Consider the following 21,985-nt stretch of genomic DNA (forward strand, 5'->3'; position numbering starts at 1 on the left):
ACAGACGTTCCCCCAGATCTTGGTAAGCACCCCTGATAAACTTATAGGCTGCTACCAGATCACCCCTGAGCCTGTACTTTTCCAGGCTGAAGAGTCCCATGGCTCTCAGCCTCTCATCATAAGGTCTGCTTTCCTGACCTCTGATCATGTATTTGGCTGTTCTCTGCACTCTCTCAAGCTTCGCCACATCCTTTTTGAACTGTGGAGCCAAAAACTGGATGCAGTACTCCAGCTGCAGCTTCACCAAGGCCGAGTACAATGGGAGAATGACGTCCTGGGATTCACTTGAGAAGCATCTATGGATGCAAGCCAGCATTTTGCTTGCTTTACTAGCAGTAGCATCACATTGAAGGCTCATGTTCATCTTGTGATCAATCATGACCCCCAAGTCCCTTTTGTCCGTAGTGCTAGCTAGCATAGGACTGCCGTGCCTATAAGGATGCTGCAGGTTTTTCCTCCCAAGGTGGATAACCTTGCATTTTTCAGTGTTAAACACCATCAGGTTCTCGTCCGCCCATTTCCTGAGCCTGTCAAGGTCTGCCTGGATCACCCTCCTGTCCTCAGGTGTGGATGCTTTACCCCAGAGTTTGGTGTCATCGGTGAACTTGACCAGTCCACTTCTGACACCAATGTCTACATCATTAATGAAGACGTTAAATAGTATAGGCCCTAGGACAGAGCCTTGAGGGACCCCACTGGTCACAGCGCACCACGATGACTGACTTCCGTCAACCACCACCTTCTGGGACCTACCACAGAACCAATTCCCCAGCCAGCGGATCGTGGTGAGGCCGAGGCCACAGCCAGTTTTGCCAAGAGAGGATCATGGGATACCAGATAAAAGACTTTTTTAAAGTCAAGATATATGACATCAATCTCTTCTCCCTTGTCCAGGTGATAGGTCACCTGGTCATAAAAGGAAATGAGATTGGTCAAGGAAGACCTACCCGCAACAAACCTGTGCTGGTTATCCCTCAGGATGTAGCCATCGGCCAATCTGTTAAGAATGGCCTCTTTGATAATCTTTTCCAAGACCTTCCCCAGGATAGAGGTCAGGCTGATGGGCCTGTAGTTTGCCAGATCTACTTTCCTCCCTTTCTTGAAGATAGGCACCACATTGGCCTTCTTCCAGTCTTCAGGCACTTCACCAGAGCACCAGGAGTTCTCGAAGATCCGTGCCAGGGGCTAGGCTATGATGCTTGCCAGCTCCTTGAGTACCCAAGGGTGTAAACTGTCAAGGCTGGCTGACTTGAAGGCATTCAGCCTCTCAAGGTGTTCCTTCATGAGGTCAGCATTGATGGAGGGTAAGGAATCTCCCTCACCCGGGTCTCCGTGTCCCGTACTGGGCAGGGGGTTGTCCCATGGGACTGGTGAAAAACTGACGCAAAGTACCTATTTAGCAAGTTGGCTTTTTCCTGGGCATCATTTTATCTTCTGCCTGGAGAGTGGCACAGGTTGTATTTACTTCATCTCTATTTCTTCTATTTATTACATGGCTCAGTAGAAGTAAACCTATGCTCCTGGGCAGAGACAATCAAAACTATGTGGTACTTGTATGATTCAGGAAAATGTTCATCGAATAAATGAAACAACAAGATTTAATCATCATCTAGGGTTGTTCTTCCCTTGTGTTCCTGAATATGCTGAGATACATCCATCCCACCTGCTCCCACACCACATGTGCCCAACCCACAGATGAGACACTGAAGTTTCCTTGATAGTACTGATCACTTTGAAACATTCTAGTGAAAGAGAGCTTGAGAGCTCGGAGGGGGCGGGGAAGGGGAGGGAGGAAAGAGAGCAGCTCTTCATGGCAGCTTTGCCACCTCATTTCTAGGTTTGGTGCGTGCAATGGGAGTGGTGGATGGGGATGTGCTTCTTGGTGGTGCTTTCAGGAGCACTGCAGAAACAGTATATTTCAGGAGTGTACAGCTAGTTCTCTAGCTCTTTGTGGATGTGTCTACATGTGAAATTAATTAGATGCAACAAACTATGGCACAGTTTGGGCTGGAGTTTATTGCGCCCAGGTGCAGCATTTACACGTGCGCCCAGGACCACAGCACATTGAACCAGGGCAGAGTAGCCCTGGCTGGCAGGGGGCTCTAGGGATCAGCCTGCTAGCCCTGTGCTGGTCTGACCTGGCTCAATGTGCTGCAGAGGGGCTGGCTGGGGCATGAAGCTGCTCCAGTGCAGGGCTCTCCAGTAGACAGCCTGGCACTGGAGTACCCTCCTGCCCCAGCTGGCCCCAGTCAGTGTCTACACATGCATTGTGGGGAGTAAATAACTCCCCTGTAGGATAGTATTTGTGTCAGGTAGTACTATCCTATGGCAGAGTTAATTAATTTACTCTGGCCTAATAGCACTGCATATATAGATGCTGATGCTGATGCTTCACTGAAGAACTAATTAGTCAGCTCCACAGTAGACATGCCCAGTGACTATCTGCTTTGCTCATCTAAAAAAAACAAAAAAAGATCAGGCTAGTGATTAGCACCATCAGTAAATATATGGAACAACTATTGAGCTAGCACATTGTGCTCCCTATTGTTCTATGTGTTTGGTCATGCTCGTGCACTGGCTGATGGACAAAAATCACAAGAGGGCCATTCTTAGTGAGGGGATTACAGCAGGTAGCACCACCAACAGGAGTTGCTGTGCCCTTATCTCAGTGTTATGTTATTGTCTTTTCTCTGAATATTTCTACACTTTTCTTTGTGAGTAGCTAGATCTCCTCCTGACTCTGGTTGGTTTGGGCATGCAAATAACTGGAACAAGTACCATATTTGACAGTGTACAGATCGACACGGTGTATAAGTCAACCCCATTTTTCTGCTCCCAAAAGTTAGGAGTTTCATAGATCCGATGTACAAGTTGACCTAACTTTTGGGATCAGAAGTATGGGGTCAACTTATACTGGCCCCTGCTCACCCTCACTGTGGGCTGGGCATGGTGGGTGGTGCAAAAACATGCCGCAGTGCCACTCACAGGGGCTGGGGCTGGGCTTGGCACTCAACTGGTGTGGCCCCATCCCCTGTGAGTGGTGCTGCCTGGGCCACTCCATGTGAGCGCCAAGCGTGGTGCCACTCACAGTGGACAGGGCCAGGCTCAGGACCCAGTTGGCATGGCCCAGGCAGCGCTGCTTGCAGGCAACAGGCCAGGCTCAGTGCCTGGCTGAGGGGTATCTCCATAGTGACGGCAAGGCCCACAGGCCATGCTAAAGCTGGGCCCAGACTTCATAGCCTCCAGTGACAGGGATGCTGTCGGTAGGTGAAGAAGATTGGGCCAGGCTGGGGCCGGACTGGGGTGGCACTGGGGTGAGGGTCAAAAGTATTGATACAGTGTATAAGTTGAGGTGGAAATTTAAAGGTACCATATTTAATGGTGTATAAGTAAACATGGTGTATATGTCACCCCCATTTTTCTGATCCAAAAAGTTAGGAATTTGTTGATCTAACTTTCTGGATCAGAAATATAGGGTAGACCTATACTGGCCCCTGTGCACCCTCACTGTGGGCCAGGCATCTCAGGGTGGACATGTGCTGCAGTGCTGCTTGCAGGGGACAGGGCTAGGCTCAGCCTTGGCTGGCACACCCTCATCCCCTGTGAGCAGTGCTCCTTGGGCCATGTCAGCACAGCACGAAGCCCGGCTGTGCCAGCCAAACACTGAGTCTGGCACCAGTTGCAGGGGACAGGGCTGGGCTCGGCACTCAGCAGTGCCATTTGCAGCAGACAGGGCCAGGCTCAGCGCTTGGCTGGCATGCCCCCATCCCCTGTGAGCGGTGGTGCCTGGGCTGCATCAGCTGAGCACCAAGCCTGGCACCGCTCGCAGGGGACAGTGTTACAGTATATAAACTGAGGTTGAATTTTAAGAGTTAAAAATTGGGCTTCAAACCACAACTTATACACCATGAAATGTGGTATCTTATTATTGCTAAATTAAAGCATTTGTGAACATAACATGAATATTATGCAGTCACAGGAATGATGGAATGATTAATACAGGCCATATTGTTTTATGAGCAGTTTTTTGCTTTCCTTTGTTATTTTAATGTTGAAAATCTACTTATTTGTACAGGTATTTACAATTTACCAATTATATGCATTGGATATTTTCTTGGAGGCTTGCTGATGAAGAAATTTAAGACAAATACTATTCAAGCTGCCAAAATAGCCTTTTGGATCTCTTTACTCGAATACCTTATCTACTTTGCTGCTTACTTCATGGTCTGTGAAACTTCTCCAGTTGCTGGTCTAACAGTCTCCTATGAAGGGTATATTCTTTATGTCACAGTGCTGAAATGACCTGTTGTTCCCTTGTACTAAAATATATTCTAATAAGAACCTTGCCAAGGAGGTTGGTTTTGGAAGAACAAATTGTTCTTTCAGAAAAAGAACAAAAAACAGGTTCTAAATTCATAAATCCATTTTCTAAAAGGTGCATGCAAAAATGAACACAAAAAGTAGAGATACCATTTCCATATCAGACTAATGCAGTTACATGTTTAAGTTATGTAACTGCCAGTGTTAGTAAACAGTTATTCATCTAATTGATCATTCATAGAGGAAAGTAAAAACAATGGAGAGAATGTCACTTTCACATATAGTCTATTATCCTAAAATCATAGAAAATTAGGGTTGGAAGGGATCTCAGGAAGTCATCTAGTCCAACCTCCTGCTCAAAGCAGGACCATCCTCAACTGGATCATCCCAGCCAAAGCTTTGTCTAGCCAGGTATTAAAAACCTCCAAGGATGGAGATTCCAAAACCTCTCTGGGTAACCTGTTCCAATGCTTTACTACCCTCCTTGGGAGAAAATTCTTCCTAATATCTAACCTAAACTTCCCTTGCTGCAACTTGAGACCATTTCTCCTTGTTCTGTCATCTGCCACCACTGAGAACAGTCTAACTTCATCCTTTTTAGAACCTCCCTTCAGGTAGCTGAAGGCTGCTATTAAATCCCCCTTCAGTCTTCTCTTCTCCAGACTAAATAAGCCCAGTTCCCTTAGCTTCTTCTCAGAAGTCATGTGCCTCAGCTTCCTAACTGTTTTCAATGCCCTCCACTGGATTCTCTCCAATTTATCCATATCTTTTCTGTAGTGAGGGGCCCAGAATTGGACACAGTACTCCAGATGTGACTTCACCTGTGCTGCATAAAGGGGAATAATCACTTCCCTCAATCTGCTGGCAACTCTCCTACTAATGCAAGCTAGTATGCTTTTAGCCTTCTTTGTAACAAGGGCACACAGTTGGATCATATTCAGCTTATTGTCCACTGCAACCCCAAGGTCCTTTTCTGCAAAGCTGCTGCTCATTTTTTAAGTTCTTGATAAAGTGTTTTAATTTTCAGCATTAAAAATGATGTAAAGAGATTAGTTTTGAGGTATTTTAATCTTCAGTTGTTTGTTTATCCTTTGAATGTCTTTCAGAATAGAACAAGTTTCATATGTGGAAACAACTCTACTTGCTGACTGCAATAGTGATTGTGATTGTACACTAAAAGTGTGGGATCCTGTTTGTGGGGACAATGGAATAACTTATGTTTCACCTTGTCTTGCTGGATGTAAAGGATCAAATGGAACTGGAAAACACATGGTAGGGCACACATTTTGTCATGTTATGCCTTGAAATATAGCAAACGTGATGCAATGGCAGAAATACACATACCTATGGACTTGACTAGAATTCATAAAGTAAGATGTGGGCAAAGTGGTCTAGATAAAATAAAAACTAGCCTGATGCTTTGCCCAGAAATTAATATCAACATAGATTTAATTAAACTTTTTCAAACTAAATAGAAGTCCAAATAAGGGCCTTGTTATATGCTAATTTTGAGTGGCTCCTGGAACTCTTAACACCTGTAGCCTGTATATTAGCACCTAAAATGTCTTTTAAGCAATCGTTAGGCATCTCCAAGTTATGCCACACAAGCACAGGATTAGCTCTGAACCATGTTACCCAGTTTGTGTTGCACTAAGGTGTAGCCACTCCTTAGTGTAAACACTCCCCTATTGGCTTGGATTGAGCCCACCCAGATCCCTGCTTACTGTTCCTCCCCTGTTTTCCCCTCTCCAGTTTGTGTGTGGCTGCCCACACTGTCTGTCCCAGGGGAGCAGGCATGGAAGGGTTAATCTGCTTGTCTGGCCACTGCTGCTCTCTGGGTGGGTTCGGCCTAGAGAAGAGCAGCAGACCAACAGGGGCCAGGAATAGTAGGCATGCAGAGGCAGTGGGGGCGGGGGGCAGGTGGCAGCTGCAACTCCAGCTATAGCTCCAGCCCCAACTCTGGGTTGGGATTGGAGCGGTAGCAATTGCCTGACCCCTTCCTTCCCCACCTTAAACTGCATCTTCTAATTTAGAAAATATGGTAATACTTTAACCTCAATATGTCACATGGAATAATATACTGTTTTGTGGGTGTGACGGTAATCACAGTTTGAGCCTCAGTGATGAAATCTGTCTTTTGACAGGTATTTGAAAACTGTGCCTGTGTTGCAGCATCAGCATTTTCATCTAGAAATATCTCTGCAGTTCTGGGCCAATGTGACAGAGAAGAAAACTGTGACAAGATGCTTCAGTATTTTTTAATATTATCATTAGTCTGCTGTTTCATTTATTCCTTAGGAGCCACACCAGGATACATGGTCTTAATAAGGTAGAATAAAATAGTATTATTGTAAGAACTTAAGAGCTCAGCTGAAAAATTCATATCAAGACATGAATCCCTTAGTCATTAGGGAAGTTCTAGATGTCTTCTACACCGAGCATTAGGATTTATTATAAATGTTGTCAGCTTTATAACCTGATGTGGCTTCTGCCCATCTGCTGTGTCCCAGATTAATACAAAGTCAATGTACTAAGACAGCCCAGTACAGTGCATAATTGTTAGTTTGTTAGATCTGTTGGCCTCCATGCAAATCTGGATGATATTGTGAGAGGATCCTTCTCTTTTGTGCCTTGAAAGTTCTAGACAAGTACCTCCACTTTAATGAGAGCCATTTAATCAGAATAATGGTCTCATTAAAAGGATTTTTGCTGAAAAACTAGCAGTAAGTTTATCTATAATGTTTATGTATTTTGCCATTTTTTCAATATCCAATGCAATTATTGCTTAGGTCTCTAAAGCCTGAAGAAAAGTCATTTGGTGTGGGCATCCATGCATTAGCTGCAAGAGTATTAGGTAAGACATGCTTTAAGTACATCGTGAGTACTTCTATGGTCAGGATCAGAGATGATACTCACAATATGAACCCTCTCTTATGTGACAAAAAACTTCTTAGTTGCTGATGGAAAAGGCAGGGATAGATTAAAACAAATAGATTTGTTTTTTGGAGGCCTGGGGATCTGAGTAGAAAATAGAGCAATTTTTACACTGTTCTTATTTATGCCAGGGACTAGACAAGATCCAGATCTAAAACCACTTTATGCCCCTTCCTTCTTGCAGAATATACACCAGGAAAAATTCAGCTGAAAGAGAATTTTTTTCCTTAGATCTCTCTAGTGAGAATGTGCAAATGCTGAGTTTTGAGTAGCAACCACAACGTGCATATTTTAAACTGCTGTGTGTATTAAATGTTAAAGAGGGATCAAGAAGGAAAGTACCTACTCAGGCAGAGGACACTAATGAAGGACTGAGGATTATATGAAACAGAGGTAACGTGGATGGTATAAGAAAAGAGAAGGATAAATACGAACAGGCGTGGATCTATAATTCTAGTAATTACCATAACAGGTGAGGTATTTATGTAGCATCATAGATGTCTTATAGGTCTTTACCATCATACCTTTTTCTTTTTAGCTGGGATACCATCTCCTGTTTATTTTGGAGCTTTGATAGATACTACATGTTTGAAATGGGGAACCAAAACATGTGGTGGAGAAGGAGCTTGTAGGATGTATGACATTGTCACATACAGGTACAATTTTTTTTGCATATTTATCTATCCTTTTTTACTGTATTTATCACTGTATCATTCATGTTCTTGGTCTTTCTGTAGTTGAGAAACAACACATTGAGACTGGAGATTCCAAATTTCTTTCAGTACTTATTTCCTCTTAAGGCATACTTTGCCCAGTATTGTCTTTCACAATAGATTGTGACTAGAAGTTTCCTTTTTGGAACTTGCATGCATCTAGTCCCTTCATCACAAAGGATCTTAAAATACTTTATTATAGTAAAGGCATTGTTTCATTCACCTCAGACATGCAGCTCTTTGGTGGGAGGTGGCTACTGTTTAATAGCTGACAGCACTAAACAACAACGTTAAAGAAGAAGTGAATGACACTGTATCCAAATGAAATTACTGAAGGAATTTAGCTAGACAGAGTGTAGTTACCCAAGTTGGAACGAATCCGACATACCATTGTGAAAGCCTTTGTTCCTACAAGGAATACTGCAGATCTTGAAACATGTTAGGTATTTAGGCCCCCATCAGCCTTACGTAGGCATGCTGGTTCCATGTGGGATCACAAGGAACAATATCAGTTCCTGAATAATCAGTGTTCCCTCATCCATGCATTTATTCAACCTAGACTGACAACAAAAGGATTATGGCACAACCTATGAACAAGAACATATTCTAGACTAGCTGGGTGTTGTCCTGAAGGGAATTGCATTGCAACAAAATAAAAAGCCCTGTTGTACTTCATGTGTATGCACGTTTAATAAAGCATACTTTTATTCCAGATGGTTCTACCTGGGTCTGCCAGCAATATTGCGTGGAGTGTCCTATATCCCATGTGTGTTAATTCTCCTTATTTTAAAGAAGCAACTTAAATCTTCTGAAAACATCCTTTTATCGGACACACCAATGGAAATGCAGGTCAAAGAAGAGGAAATGAATGAACAGAGGCATTCTTAAGCCTAAATATTTGCAGGACACATCATGGGACAACTTTGTAGCGTAAACTTGGACATATCTTTATTAATGATAGGTTGCTGAAAGTAGCCAATGCTTAGCCCAAGACTAATATAATTCTAGATAGCTAGTTCCCCATTCTTTTATTAACAACATAAGGTACAACTCCAGAACAGACAGTAAAAAAGGAGCATGAATAGTACAAAGCAATCAAGTCTCCAGTATAATAATTTAGGGAATATCAGAGGCTAGTAATCTGAGTAAAAAACTACGAACCCCAAAATACCTGTGGTGAAATTCTGGACTTCCTTCAAAGAGGTCCAAGTTTCATCCCTGAAGTCTATATCAGGTTCTGCCACAGGTTCACTCTTTGTAAACTAGTCACATAACCACTTTGTGCCTCAGTTTCCTACAGTGGAGGAGGAAACTTTTCTATCTATGTAGATTGTAAGCTCTTTATGGCAGGGACCATATTTTGGTTCTGTGTTTGTACAATACTAGTAGAGCTTTCGGTGCTGTGGTAATACAAGTAATAAAAAGAATACTACCTTGATATGAAGGGTATTTAATGTTTGTACCCAGCATTTAAGATAGAAATCTCTCAGTATTTGTGATATGACAGAAAATAGTTCACTAAAGAAGGAAATAAATCATGATGCATGTGAGTTGTAAGTGACAGAATAATAAATGAGGGCCTTTTTGCACATTGTATTGATGGCTACTGAAGATTGTGTTTTCCCAGCTTGTTCCTTGAAGGGTAAATGATAGTCACTAATTTAGCACTAATTTGTATATCATCAGCTTTACTCATCTCCCTTAGTCCTTTAATCTCTTCTTTATGGAAAAAGCATTTGGGATGCTATAATGAAGGCCTGAACTAAGAATTGCAGCTAATGATCCATCACAGGTTGATGGTGAGTAAGCTCGCCTAAGTAACCTTAAACATTGTGGGAAAAGAAAGACGGAGACAGTGACTTATTCTGCATCTCCCTTTAGCAAATCTGTTGGAAAAAGGGATTGTTGTCCTCTGCTGTATGCGGGGTCTGGAAAAGATCTCTGGGACTATGCTCTCCAGCATACAGCAACACTACATCCTGTACAATTATTTCTAACATATTCAATTGTGTACAACAAAAAGCTGTTCTCCTCCTAGAACTGGAACCCTCAAGAGCTAGAGAAAAGTTGTATATTTACCCGTAAAGGTAAATATACATCCATTTAAATTTTGTTTTGCTTTGGGAGTGGCATGCATGATGAAGAGCACTACAAAGGGTTTCACAGCTCATTATTTTGAAGAACTAGGTCATGGTCATTGCTTCCTCCTGTAGCAGCCAACACTGCTGGACTGCTGCACTGTAGGGAGGGGGAAATATATCACATAATGCATTCCATAACAGGCTGTAGCAACAAGTACTGCTTTGTAGCCTCCCTTAGGTCACCTAAAGGCACTGTGTGCTTACTTGATGCCCAATTTTTGCTAGTTTCTTTACTGGTCTTGCAACAGTATATTGCAAGATATTTTTTTAAAAATGACAATCCTGCCCCATGGAAATTACGTTCTTCCAAAGCTAGAGTTAATATCTCACAAACATTTCTCGCTAGTCACAGTTTGCCAAGGTAACCTGGGAAACATGGAAAAGATACACTGCACTGAAGTCTCACAGTGGTGACAAACAAAGAAGCTTTGTTAGTTAAGCAATTCTGTGGAGTTAATGGCAAATACTGCCAAGGATTTCAGGACTATATATAACTCACGATAGAATGAGTTGCAGTTCATATAGGAACAGTCTCCAGGTTTTAAAAGTAGCACTCTAGCACTTAAGTTCACTTTCTTTCTAATTTGCAAAACATGCTTCTCTCTCCATATGGTTCAGACAGCATTACAGAGAATATCAAGTTTTTAGGATTGGTTTTGGAGGTTATAAAAATTCATGGAACTATAACCTGTATCTCTCCAGGTGGCTTTGGACTTGATCTTGCCAAGTGTTGAAAGTACTTTGATTTCAATTTAGCAAGGCACTTCAGCTTCTGCTTAACTTTAAACACATTAATAGTCTCACTGACTGCTTCTCTTTAAACATGTGTGTAGTGCTTCTGATTTAGCACCTTTCCAAGTTGCAGGCTGGATAAGTGGTATGGTGTCACTTACTCCGCAGGATGGATCCAATGCATGGGATCAGTGGGCCCAGTTCATCATGGGATTGGCGCACAGGCAGAATTCGGCCTGCTGCCCCAGCCCTGGCTCCATGTGTACCAGATTGGGCCCACCACTCCAGCGCTGATCCTTCATAGGGCAGTTTGGGTCTGTTACCCCAGCCCCAACCCCATATGTGCTGCACATGATGGATTGAGCCAGATCCACCCCAGGCCTGGTCCCGCACACCTTGAATTGGACCACTGCACTGCCCCTAGCACTTCATGTGTCAGACTAGGCCCTGGTCCTGGTCCCACAGGCTGATCTGATCCAGCACACAGGGCTTGGAAATTAGTCAGTGGAAGAATGGTGATAGTGTTAAGTGGTGGCTTCCCTGCTGTAGGGAGCCCCCATAGGCTGGATTAAAGCCATTTTGGTCTGTAGTCCAGATGTGGCGGCTTCCCTGCTGTAGGGAGCCCCATAGGTTAGCTAAGCCGTTTTGGTCCGTAGTCCAGAAGTTAAGCACTGCTAATTTTGCACATCACAGGTTTCTACCAACAGCTGCCATGCACCTGATTTAACCATTTGACTTCATTTTGACAAAATAAAGAAGCAAATAAAAATTATACTGGTTTTAAAGCCACATTAAACCATCAGAATGACGAGAAGGGGTTTAAGTGTAAGTGAACATCAGGTGTCTCCAGTCCAGCTGTGCAAGGCACTGAGAGCTATAAAATGACCTGAAATATCTTCTCTGTACTTTAATGGTCATGATTTTAAGTAGTGATATTTCTGGGACTTCCTGGGTTTAAAGCTCGTGCTTGCATTCTGCCAGTGGAAAGAAAAGTCCATTTCTAACTCTTCAAGTCTATGAGATGGTGGGATTTGAAACCTGAATCTGGTACAGTACTGAATATTTACCACCATGCACTTTGGGCAAGATGCAGTCCTGTGAAGTGGAATTCTTTACTTGGAAGTGTTAATTTAAAACAATTGTCTGGCAAGTTGATACTTTATTAGTAGGCAGCAGATAGGTTACATGATCAGAAATGCATGATGATATTTTTTTTTTATCATGGCATGACTGCATGGTTATCACTTCCTAATTTTGTGGTGGATATATACTGCACCAGTCTGTAAAATTTTTGAATGTCTAAATGTTGAATCTTGGGAGAAAATTTATTGGCATCCTCTTCTGCCTTAGTCTCACTCTCTCTCTCTCTCTCTCTCTCTCTCTGTCTCACTACTCATTTCATTTGTGGGTGGTAGACATTTCCATCTCTTAGCAAACAAAATGTGGTGGTGGTAGCCTTACTAGCCTTGAGACTAGGACACTCAGTTGGGTTGTGGAAGGCTCAGGTACAAAGCCCTCCTCTGCCTGTATGGAGCAGAGCTTACTTGGATTTGAATTTAAATCTCTGATGAGAATTCCCTGACCAGTTTACTAATGAATAATCACAAGTGGATGTTTCTCTGTCTCACCCACTGAAGCTGTTCCACTTGTATGCATAATTATATATTTTTGAAACCTGTGAGTCTTCCACTTGACTCTCCTAGACATCAGGCTGTAGGCACGCTCTTTCTCTCTCTCTCTGGCCTGAAGAGTGTTTAGTTATTTATACAAGATAGAGCACCTTCAACAGGAGAAATGAAGAGACCTCCCCCAGCTCATACTTTAATACCTGTAGCCTAGGAGTTAGGCCATTCACCTTTTGTGCATCTAGTCACACTGCTGATTCATGTTGACTCTGTGACCCACCAAGATTTCTAGATCATTCTCCGTACTACTGCCATCCACCCAGTTGTCATCCATTTTGTACGTGTTTTGATTATTCTTCCTGAGGTGCAGCATCCTCCATCTGTCAGCAGTGAATGTCATCCTGTTAGCTCCAGCCCAGCTTTCCAAACTGTCAAGATCCTTCTGAATGTGCTCTTATTCACCAATATGTTTGCAGTCTTTCCCAGTTTTGTCATGTGCAGATTTTCTCAAAAAGCTCTCTAAACTGGCTTCCAAATAATTAATAAACACATCGAACAGCACTGGGCTGAGGACAGACCCCTATGGGACTCCACTCAAAACCTCCTGCCATTCCAACATGGATCTATTTATAATTACACTTTGCTTGCAGGTATTGAGCCAGTTGTTCATCCACCTTATATGAGTTTGTCTAGCCCTAGTCTACAAACTAGAAGTCAACTAGAGATATCCTAGTCAGTGCTCCCAAAGAGAAGCTTTGGGAAATGCAAAGGATCCATGTCAGCCATATTCATCAGAAGTTAATGCATTTATTGTGAATACCAGGTTATATAATTCTTTTTTGCCTGGCCAGTGTGATAGAAAAGTCCTCATATGGAGAACTGTGGGTAAAAGCCCAGCAGGGGTGGGAATTAATGGGTAAACAAGGGAAGTAGGAACAGGTTGAGTACAAAGGTTGTGTTTTCTTTCAGATGCCTTGACCCCAACTGCATGTTTGTTTACTGGCTGTACTGTTTAACTGGTTCCATGCAGACTTTGAAAACTGGACAAATTGAGGTAAATGAGGAAACAAAGTAGTTCTGCTCACACTGTGACTTTTGTTGTTACTATTGCTTCAGCACAGTTCAGGGCAGCCTTCTCGATGGCTGGACAAGCAGGCATGTGAGTGCTGTTTGCTAAATGATGATTCCTATTTTTTTTTTGGATGGCAGATCAGCCCAGGGAATCTTATGTAATAAGTTCAATAAAAATCTCAGTCTTTACAAGAAAACTTGAAAACTGCAAAGAGCTCTTAATAAATCATGACCTGTGTTTTATTATTTTCCTTTGCTATTGTTGTCCTGTGTCATCTTGTATCGTAACTTTCAAAATGCTTTCTAAATAATCTGACTAGAAGGAAAATCAGCAATGAAGAACAATCTTGTTTCTATTTTGAGGCCTACTCCCATTCAAGAGCAGTTACTTTCATGAATAGTCCTGTCTGTAAAATGATACACAGATTTTTATTATATATGCATTCATTTGTTGTTGCTATCGATTGATTACAGGGCCTACAAAGAGTTAGTTACAGTTAAGGACAAAATCACATTGATTTTAATGAGAACTTTAGCCTGAAATGACTCTCTCTCTCATGCTCTCTCTCATGTTGGAGAGAGAGATTTTATAACACCAAAAGTATTATTTATTTAAAGTAGGCAAATAATATATGAGAGAAATGTCTCAGAGCTAGACTCAAAGCCATCCACCTTTTTTTTTAATCTCATTGTGTGTGATGCTCAGAGATGGTCTGAACAGTGATGTTTAGATGATATGAAATTTTTTCACATTAAGAGATATTTGGGTCTATCCTGGGTTCTGCATTGCTAATTAGCACATATTTAGAGAAAGGTTTACACATTCCAGATCATCTTCTCTTCTTATTTCATAGTTTCCAGGGTCAGAAGAGACCTGAACAGATCATCAACTCCGGCCCCAATTCTGTCATGAAGTTACATCATATTGCTGAATTTATGACATATCAGACATATCTACAGCAATCTTTGAAATCTTTTAAAAAGAATTATGACTGTGCTAAAAGATTAGAGATGGATAATTTAGTAAATGAGAGAGAATTTTTAGATTTAGATATGGAAAATTGAAGTTATCAATAACTATCAATAGCAACATGAAGAGCTCAGCACATTTGGTATTCTGTCGGCCTGTGAGTTGTAGGTGTATTCCAATAATGCAGGCTGTATTATCCAAAGTCATTCAGAATCACATAGAGCCTCCTCCATATTTCAGGCATGTCTCATGTCTTTCAATCTTTAACTATTATATCTTTTTATATTTCCTTCTTTCACTTTGTGCTCTGACTTTTCTCTATTTTTGATTTACACATCCAAAGTACTGAGAACATTTTGATTTTTAACCCAACACTCAAAGATATTCTAATAAATAAGTACCAGCACATACTGAAAGGAACTTTATTTGCTTTATTTGCATTGGTTTTAAAAGAAGATCTCTCTGGTCTATTCCATTTGGATTTCTGTTTTTCTTCCCACTACATAGAAGGAATAAACCAGAGGGAAAGCTGCAGTTAATTTACAAGGAGTGAAAAGGCAGGTACCTACCTGAGCTGATGATTGTTGCCGTATAGCTTAATGTTTCTTTTCTGGCATGAGCTCTGTTTCAAGAATTACCTCTTTATATGTTTTCACAGAGCAGGGTAATCTGTGTGATTCGATTCATCTTGATTGTTTTACTTCTTACTATTCTGCTACTAGATAGAGAAAGGGGTTTCAAGATGTTGCGCTCTACAAACTTATGGAGGACTAATTAGCACTGCTGAGTGACAGAACTAATGAACTTTTGCCCAAGTAAATAACCCCATCTGAAATGCCACAGGTACATTGCTATGCTGCTTCCAGTTTAGGAGGCACCCTGCAAATAATGGCATGCTTGAAGCTACTGCTTCATAGGATGGTAAACTAACTGTGTAGACATGTAAGGATGAGTCTTTCTCTTGGCATAATGTCCCTCTAAGGACAGCTTTTAACAGAATGTATGTTTCTGAGAGCAAGCCAGTTTCTGATGGGAGTACTGTTTCAAACAATTTGAAATCACTTCGTCTACAGTTTAAAAACTATGTATATTGTGTATTTTAGGTAATTAAGGCAGTTTGTAAGTGTGCAATTGTATTTCCTTTTAAGATTAGGTGAGTCCTGTTTGATATAGTATGAGTGATTTCAACAGTTTATAAACGAATGATCTTAATTATGGCTTATAAATGCCTCCCTCCCCCCCCGGTCAAAAATGAGATTTTAATTCATTTATTTATGAACAGCTATTCCGTGATCTCTGTTCCAAGTAAAGACTCTTAAAATATTCCATACAAGAATAATCTGCTCTTTCTCTTAGTTTACCAAGGGTAGTTTGTCTCCTCTCTAAGAAAGTTCACCATGCTGGTCTTTTAGAAGAAGGTCTTTTTATCTTACATTAGAATAATAAGTCAGTAGCCCATTAAAATCATTACCAGACAGATTTTAATCTAACTCCATGGCAGTGCTTTGAGCAAACTTCCTCTTACCTAGAAGGCTAGGAAATGCTGGTGGTATTATGCTGCTGAAGGAGTGGTATGCTGGATGGTTGCTTCTTCTTTATGTTATATAGTGGTTTCCTCCTCCATTGTCTACTTGCTAATGTTTGTTTGCTTGAAAGAGAAGAGATGAGAAGAGAGTTTGGGGACTAGGGTGCAGCATGTCTGCTGCTTGCTTAATTCCCATAAATTTATGTTCTTCTCCTTCCATGTTTATACAAGATCTGCACATCATACTATTTTCAGTGCTTCTCTAGCTGCTACTTCTTTTTCCTTGGCTTAGTGTTTTCATGTTGTCACTTGCAAATGCATATCCAGCAATAATTGAATTGTCCTGGTCTTTCTTGAGGGAACTCTAAAATCCAGTGTTGAGCTAGAGATACTCCTCACCCAAAGTATGGTCTCAGGGTAATGTGTAACAACACACTTGGTCTGTTTTCTGAGAGACTCCTTCAGCTTCATTAGGATTTAATAAGAGTTGAAATTCTGTTTCAAATAAGTCCAACTGGCATTAAGTATAATATAACAGTCTTTTAGTTCTTAAAATAGCCATTTGACAAGTGAAAAATTGTGTAAGTGAGCTTTTAAAACCTTAATAATCTATCTGGTTAACAATCTTTGAAAAGAGAAATTCATATTTTTCTGATTCTGGTAGCTAAGTTGCTAAACTATTGCTAGAAAATAATTAAGAATAATTTTATACTCAAATAACTTTTTATACTAACAAGTGGTGATAATACCAAATAACATTTCAGTGGTTGTAGATAAAATATCTCTGTACATGTGCATAAGAAGTCTCACTATCAGTGGGTACCAAGACATTATTTGGTGCTTGCATTTCCATACAAAACACTTGCAAATAAATATCTCAGAGTGCCATTCAAACAACTTAAAAATAAACAAGGGAATAGAAACTGTTTCTGAATTGTGCACATTTTCCTGAAAGGTACATGAAGACTTCAAGATGTTTGTTAAAGCAGTCATTTTAAAGAAGAATATTTATGTGAGCTTAAAACTGAATTTCTTCATGTTTCTCCATGATGAAAGTGAAGTGAGTGAAAAGAGGCTCTCAGCTCAGATTTTTGTGGTTTTGAAAATTCTCTTTTGGATCCTACAGAAAGAATATACTCATATTCCTTCACAAGGGGAGGTGTCTGTTTTGAAAAGATGCTTGCCTTTACCCAGGAAGTTCCCAAGAGTATAATTTACAAAACTATAATATGGCTTTACATGCAATTCATGATTTAAAATGTCTTCTAAGCACTCCACATATAGAAAAAAAATACAGTAAATACTAGTTGAATGATCTCTTTCTACCAGTAGATGACATAGCTCAAATAAAGTGTTATGGCATTTAAAGAAGTTATAGAGCTGCAATCAGACCTGAAAGAGAAAAGTACATATTTTATTGGGAAAGGAGGAGATATTCTCTTAGAAGGCCTCTGTGCCTATCAGCTATTAGGGGAAAGCAAAAATCTCTTAAGAATTTCTGTAAGTGGCCTTGTTTTTTTAAAACATGCTGAAAATGAATATATAACTTATTATTCTCTAAGCCTTCCAAAATCTACCCCAACTTTCTGGGTAACAGTTGAGTAGTAGATCAAATGTTGAGGTGTTGCATATTAATATTCTTGGAGCAACTGCATCACAGTAACAGAGAAACCCAACAGAGACCCTGAATAAACCAGCTGATGGGACTCTGGTGAACCTCCAAGAGGCCTAGATAGCTAGCAGGGGTTTGGAATCACTCATAGGAAACCTGGAGTGGACTTTTGATTAACTAAAGGACATATGTTCTGGGATTCTAAATGTATTGTCTTTGATTGGAAAATATGAGGAACTGGTTGATAGAAAAAAATCTAAACATGTCTGGGTTGAGTAAAGCCAAAATGGAAATGTTCTTGAGTGGTGAAGGTAAATTATGTTGGTTAGGTGATAGAAATACTGAAATAAATTGCCTGGCTGTGATGGCAAATACAACAGTGAAGGTGTGGGTGACAGAAAGGAAGTGTAGTTAGGAAAGGATGAAGACAATCATGTCAAAGGCTAGGAAATTAATGCTTAAGATGATACAAATATATGGCATGCAAACAGACCATAGCATGGAAGAGAAAATAGTTGGAAAAATACTTGCAGAATAAGGATATCAGAGTGGGAGTTGTTATAGGACAGTTGGTTGTGTAAGATAGCATAGAGAGATTGGGATAGTAAGAAGGAGAACTGCACAGAGATGGAAGTTGAAATGAAGAATGAGTGATTATTGGACTACTGGCAAAGGAACATATTTAGAATTAGAAATGGCTGGCTTCAAGACAGAAAGAGACATTTAATAACACAGTACGGTTGGGATGGGAAAAGTGTGTCCATAACAGATAATAATATAATGACAGAAACTTTTTGAGAAGTAGTAAATCCATCCCCAGCATTGGATTGAATAGAGATCACAGATTGGTAGTAGGTGACTTTAAACTCAGCAATAAGATTTAACTACATAGGAAAATGGGAAATGTGGAAATGACTGAGTATAATATTATGGAACAACTTCCAAAAATTAGTATCAAGTAAGTTTCTCAAGGACAGTAGATGTAAAATAGAATGAGCTCAAAGAGGTATCTGTGAAGCAGACAGAAGAGTTGTGTAAGTAAAGAGAAGAATCAGACAGAAGTACATATAAAAGGAAGTATTTGTGAAGCAGACAGAACAACATGTAAGGGGAAGAAAAAGAAGTCACCACATCACCATTCCAAGATTGAGCAAACAGCATAGATTCCAAAGAAAAAGGACAATGGCAGTGCAGTAACGAAAAAATATGGGAAGAATTGGAAAGACTTATGGTGATGATGATGAAACGAGTGTTGCTACACTCATATGTTGGAAGCGTTAGGGCCAGAAAGCCAAAAACAGGTAGAATGGTCAATGTCAATAAGACCTTGGGTGCCTGAAGGAGGGGCATTTGTAGGTGCTGGGGCTGGCAGTCTGAGTTTGAGCACCACAGCTTCAGGCAGTGTTGTTGGAGAGACCGCAAGAGTACATGCTTGCCTTAAACCATCCAATGCCCATTCTGAGACAGTTATGAGCAATCCAGGCCCTGTAAGGCAGCTGCCATCCTGAGATGTGGAAGCTGGTGTTGGGGATAAAATTCTTTAGCCTCAGTTCTTGTGCAGCATCTCTCTTGCTCCACTGATGGAAGGTCCATGCTGTAGGTGACATGCCATCTGCAGATTTGATGAGTTTATTGGCCTTAGTGGAGAACGGGTTCCGAGACTTCAGGTGGTAGTTGGTTTTCTGACTTGTGGCTACTAGGCTGGAGGGCAAAGAATGGTCTGAATCTTGGGATTTGAGGCCTAGGGCCAAGGTAGCAGCTTGTCTCCAGATGTTGGGCAGGGGGAATGCCTGAGAGGACTGGTAAGCAGTCAACTGGGATTGGCATAAAGCATCCAGTAATGGTCCTCATGACACTGTTAGGGCTGGAATCCATTAACTAACAAAGCTTATGTGAATTGGGTTAAAAGAATGTACAGTCAGTGATGCGGAACATGGAATAGTTTCATGTAACACATGATTTGAGGCAGGGTAACATGAAGCAGGGACCCATACTTTCTAATTCAGTTAAAATAATTCTTGATTCTTTACTTGAAGGCAGGAATCCTTTAAATGGAAGGAAGAGAAGTGAGGGAAATACAGAAATGCGACATCTTAATTTTTGGTGCCTAAGTACACATGATTTTGGGACAGATGAATTAGAAAAAATAAAGACTAAACAGTGATTATACCAAGTAAAAACTATCCCATAGGTTGGAAGAGTTATATTAAGAGAAGTGTTAAAAGTAGTCAGTGGATTTAAATATCTTGGCTCAGTGATCACAAGTGGCATAAGGTTTGGAGAAGAACTGATGAGAAGGTTGCAGTTTGCTTGCAACTTCTAAAGAGATGTTAAAGTATTGGTGTGGGACAGCAGTGTCTCAAGGGAAGACAAATATGATATAAAGGGCTTAATGCATGTTGTTTGCTCTGTGAGACTCAGAGATTTGGGCTCTGACAATGAGGAATTTCAGCTACTTGCAGGCTGAAGAAATGAATTTTATAACAGATACTGGGAACTTGAAAAGAGACCAAGGTGAGAAAGGCTTGCCTAAAAAACACAATAAATAGGTTGAGTAACACAAATCGATAGGCACAGGCTTACCTCATTAGGGCATATCAGAGCACCAGGTGGAAGGAAGAATTATGTATTCAGGGCAAGAAGCCAAGGGGAAAATCACAAAGAAACCATGAGGTTGCAAAATGATGTGATTACAAAAGCTGGTTTCTGACAGGGAAACACAGCAAAAGGTAAGAATAGACAGGTAGAATCAATATATTGTAAGACCCGACTTGATGATTATGATAATAATATTCTCTGAGCAACTTGTATATAGCAAAACTCAATCAAAGGTGTGAATACCTTATGAACATTTATTCAAATTTAACTCAGGTGAGTGTATAACAATTTAATAAAACAGGGGCAGCAAACATATGGCCTATAGGCCAGATCCAGTTTGTGGAGCCAGATTATCTGGCCCATGAGTTTCTGGACCCTGGCTTTGCACTGCACATTGCATGAGGTGCCCTGCACACATAGCACAGGGTATCGGTCTGAGGCATGTCCTGCATGGACTGGCTGTGTATATTGGCTCTGGGGTCAGTCCAGATTGGGCTGTGCCAGAGCTAGCATGAAGAACCAATCCAGTGGGGTGCTGGATGCATTGTGTAGTTCATGCTGGCTGCCTCTGCAATGTACAACATGCAGGGCCAGTCTAGACTGCCATACTGTTTGCAGGGCCAGCACGGGACATATACTGTGTATGGTGGGAGGGCTGGACCCGGCACTGCATGTGGCACAGGGGACCCAGGGCATGGGCTGCACATGGGTCCAGCCCCTATGCCATGGGCAGTGTGTACCCTGTGCTGGTCCCAAGTGCTGTCTACACAGTGAGCCCTGGGGCTGGTACATGTTGTGTGCCAGGGTGGCAGTTGAATTCAACACCCCTGTTGCACCCATGGACAATAGCAGAGAATTTATTCCTGTTATTTTAAGATACCACTTGCATTGATATGAGATTATGAATATGACCCTCTCTCATTCTTGTATGTTCTCTCTGAAGCAAGCACAAGCCTCCAGAAGTGCAGAGGAAGTGTAAAACTGATTATATCCAAGTATAGCCTTTTCACCTGGTGATACCTCTACTTTTTCTGTGCCAGTTCATCACTGTCAAAGAGTAGGTCTCATCCCCAGATCATCAGTAGGTTTTTGTAGTAATGGAGAAATGCATTTCAGAATGGAATGCATATTTAAAATTGGCAGTTCTAAAGCGATTAAAAAGCTATTTATTTGATCACAGGCTTGCCCTTACTACAACTGCTAAGCAAGCTTCTAGAACTGGAGTTAACTATTAAGGGTGCATGTAGCTGCCAGCTGTCCCTGGTTTATGTTAAGTTTTAAGCAAGTCACATGAATGTAGAGTGGGAATGTAGGGTTCCCAACTCTTTTTATTCCAGGAGGCTTCATCACATGATGTAATGACATTTATGATTGATCTACTGTACTGTACTCAGGAAGGCAAATGTACATTACTATTGCATTTTAAAAAACCCACTGGACTACTGTATAAATTGGATTCAACATTTAATATTTATGTTAATGAATGCCCTATCATTTATCTCCCAGGTGACTCTCAGCAGTCTCCTGGAGATCATATCTAATTCCTGGAGACTCCAGGGCAATCCTGGAGGGTTGGCAACCCTGTAAGGTTGAGAGAGAGATGGGGCAGTGCTTCATGGGTGTGACCCATATCCTGAGGGTCAGGGGGGTATTAGAATCATAGAAAATTAGGGTTGGAAGGGACCTCATGAGGTCATTTAGCCAACCCCACTTCTCAGAGCAGGACCATCCCAAACTAGATCAT

At 41.2% G+C, this 21,985-nt stretch overlaps 1 protein-coding gene across 1 annotated transcript in view; it reads left to right on the top strand.

The window, feature by feature from the left end:
* The window catches only part of SLCO1A2 (solute carrier organic anion transporter family member 1A2), a 35,073-nt gene extending 26,042 nt beyond the window's left edge, over positions 1-9,031 (top strand). The window contains exons 10-15 of the mRNA XM_006035153.3: positions 4,076-4,271; positions 5,427-5,592; positions 6,465-6,649; positions 7,110-7,174; positions 7,793-7,910; positions 8,681-9,031. Of these exons, the coding sequence (XP_006035215.1) occupies positions 4,076-4,271; positions 5,427-5,592; positions 6,465-6,649; positions 7,110-7,174; positions 7,793-7,910; positions 8,681-8,855 (905 nt within the window). The 3' untranslated portion in view covers positions 8,856-9,031. The remainder of the gene's footprint in view (positions 1-4,075; positions 4,272-5,426; positions 5,593-6,464; positions 6,650-7,109; positions 7,175-7,792; positions 7,911-8,680) is intronic.
* Positions 9,032-21,985: the final 12,954 nt, after the last annotated feature.

This window comes from Alligator sinensis, unplaced genomic scaffold (genome assembly GCF_000455745.1).
Source record: "Alligator sinensis unplaced genomic scaffold, ASM45574v1 scaffold1599_1, whole genome shotgun sequence".
NCBI classification, from domain to species: Eukaryota; Metazoa; Chordata; order Crocodylia; family Alligatoridae; genus Alligator; species Alligator sinensis.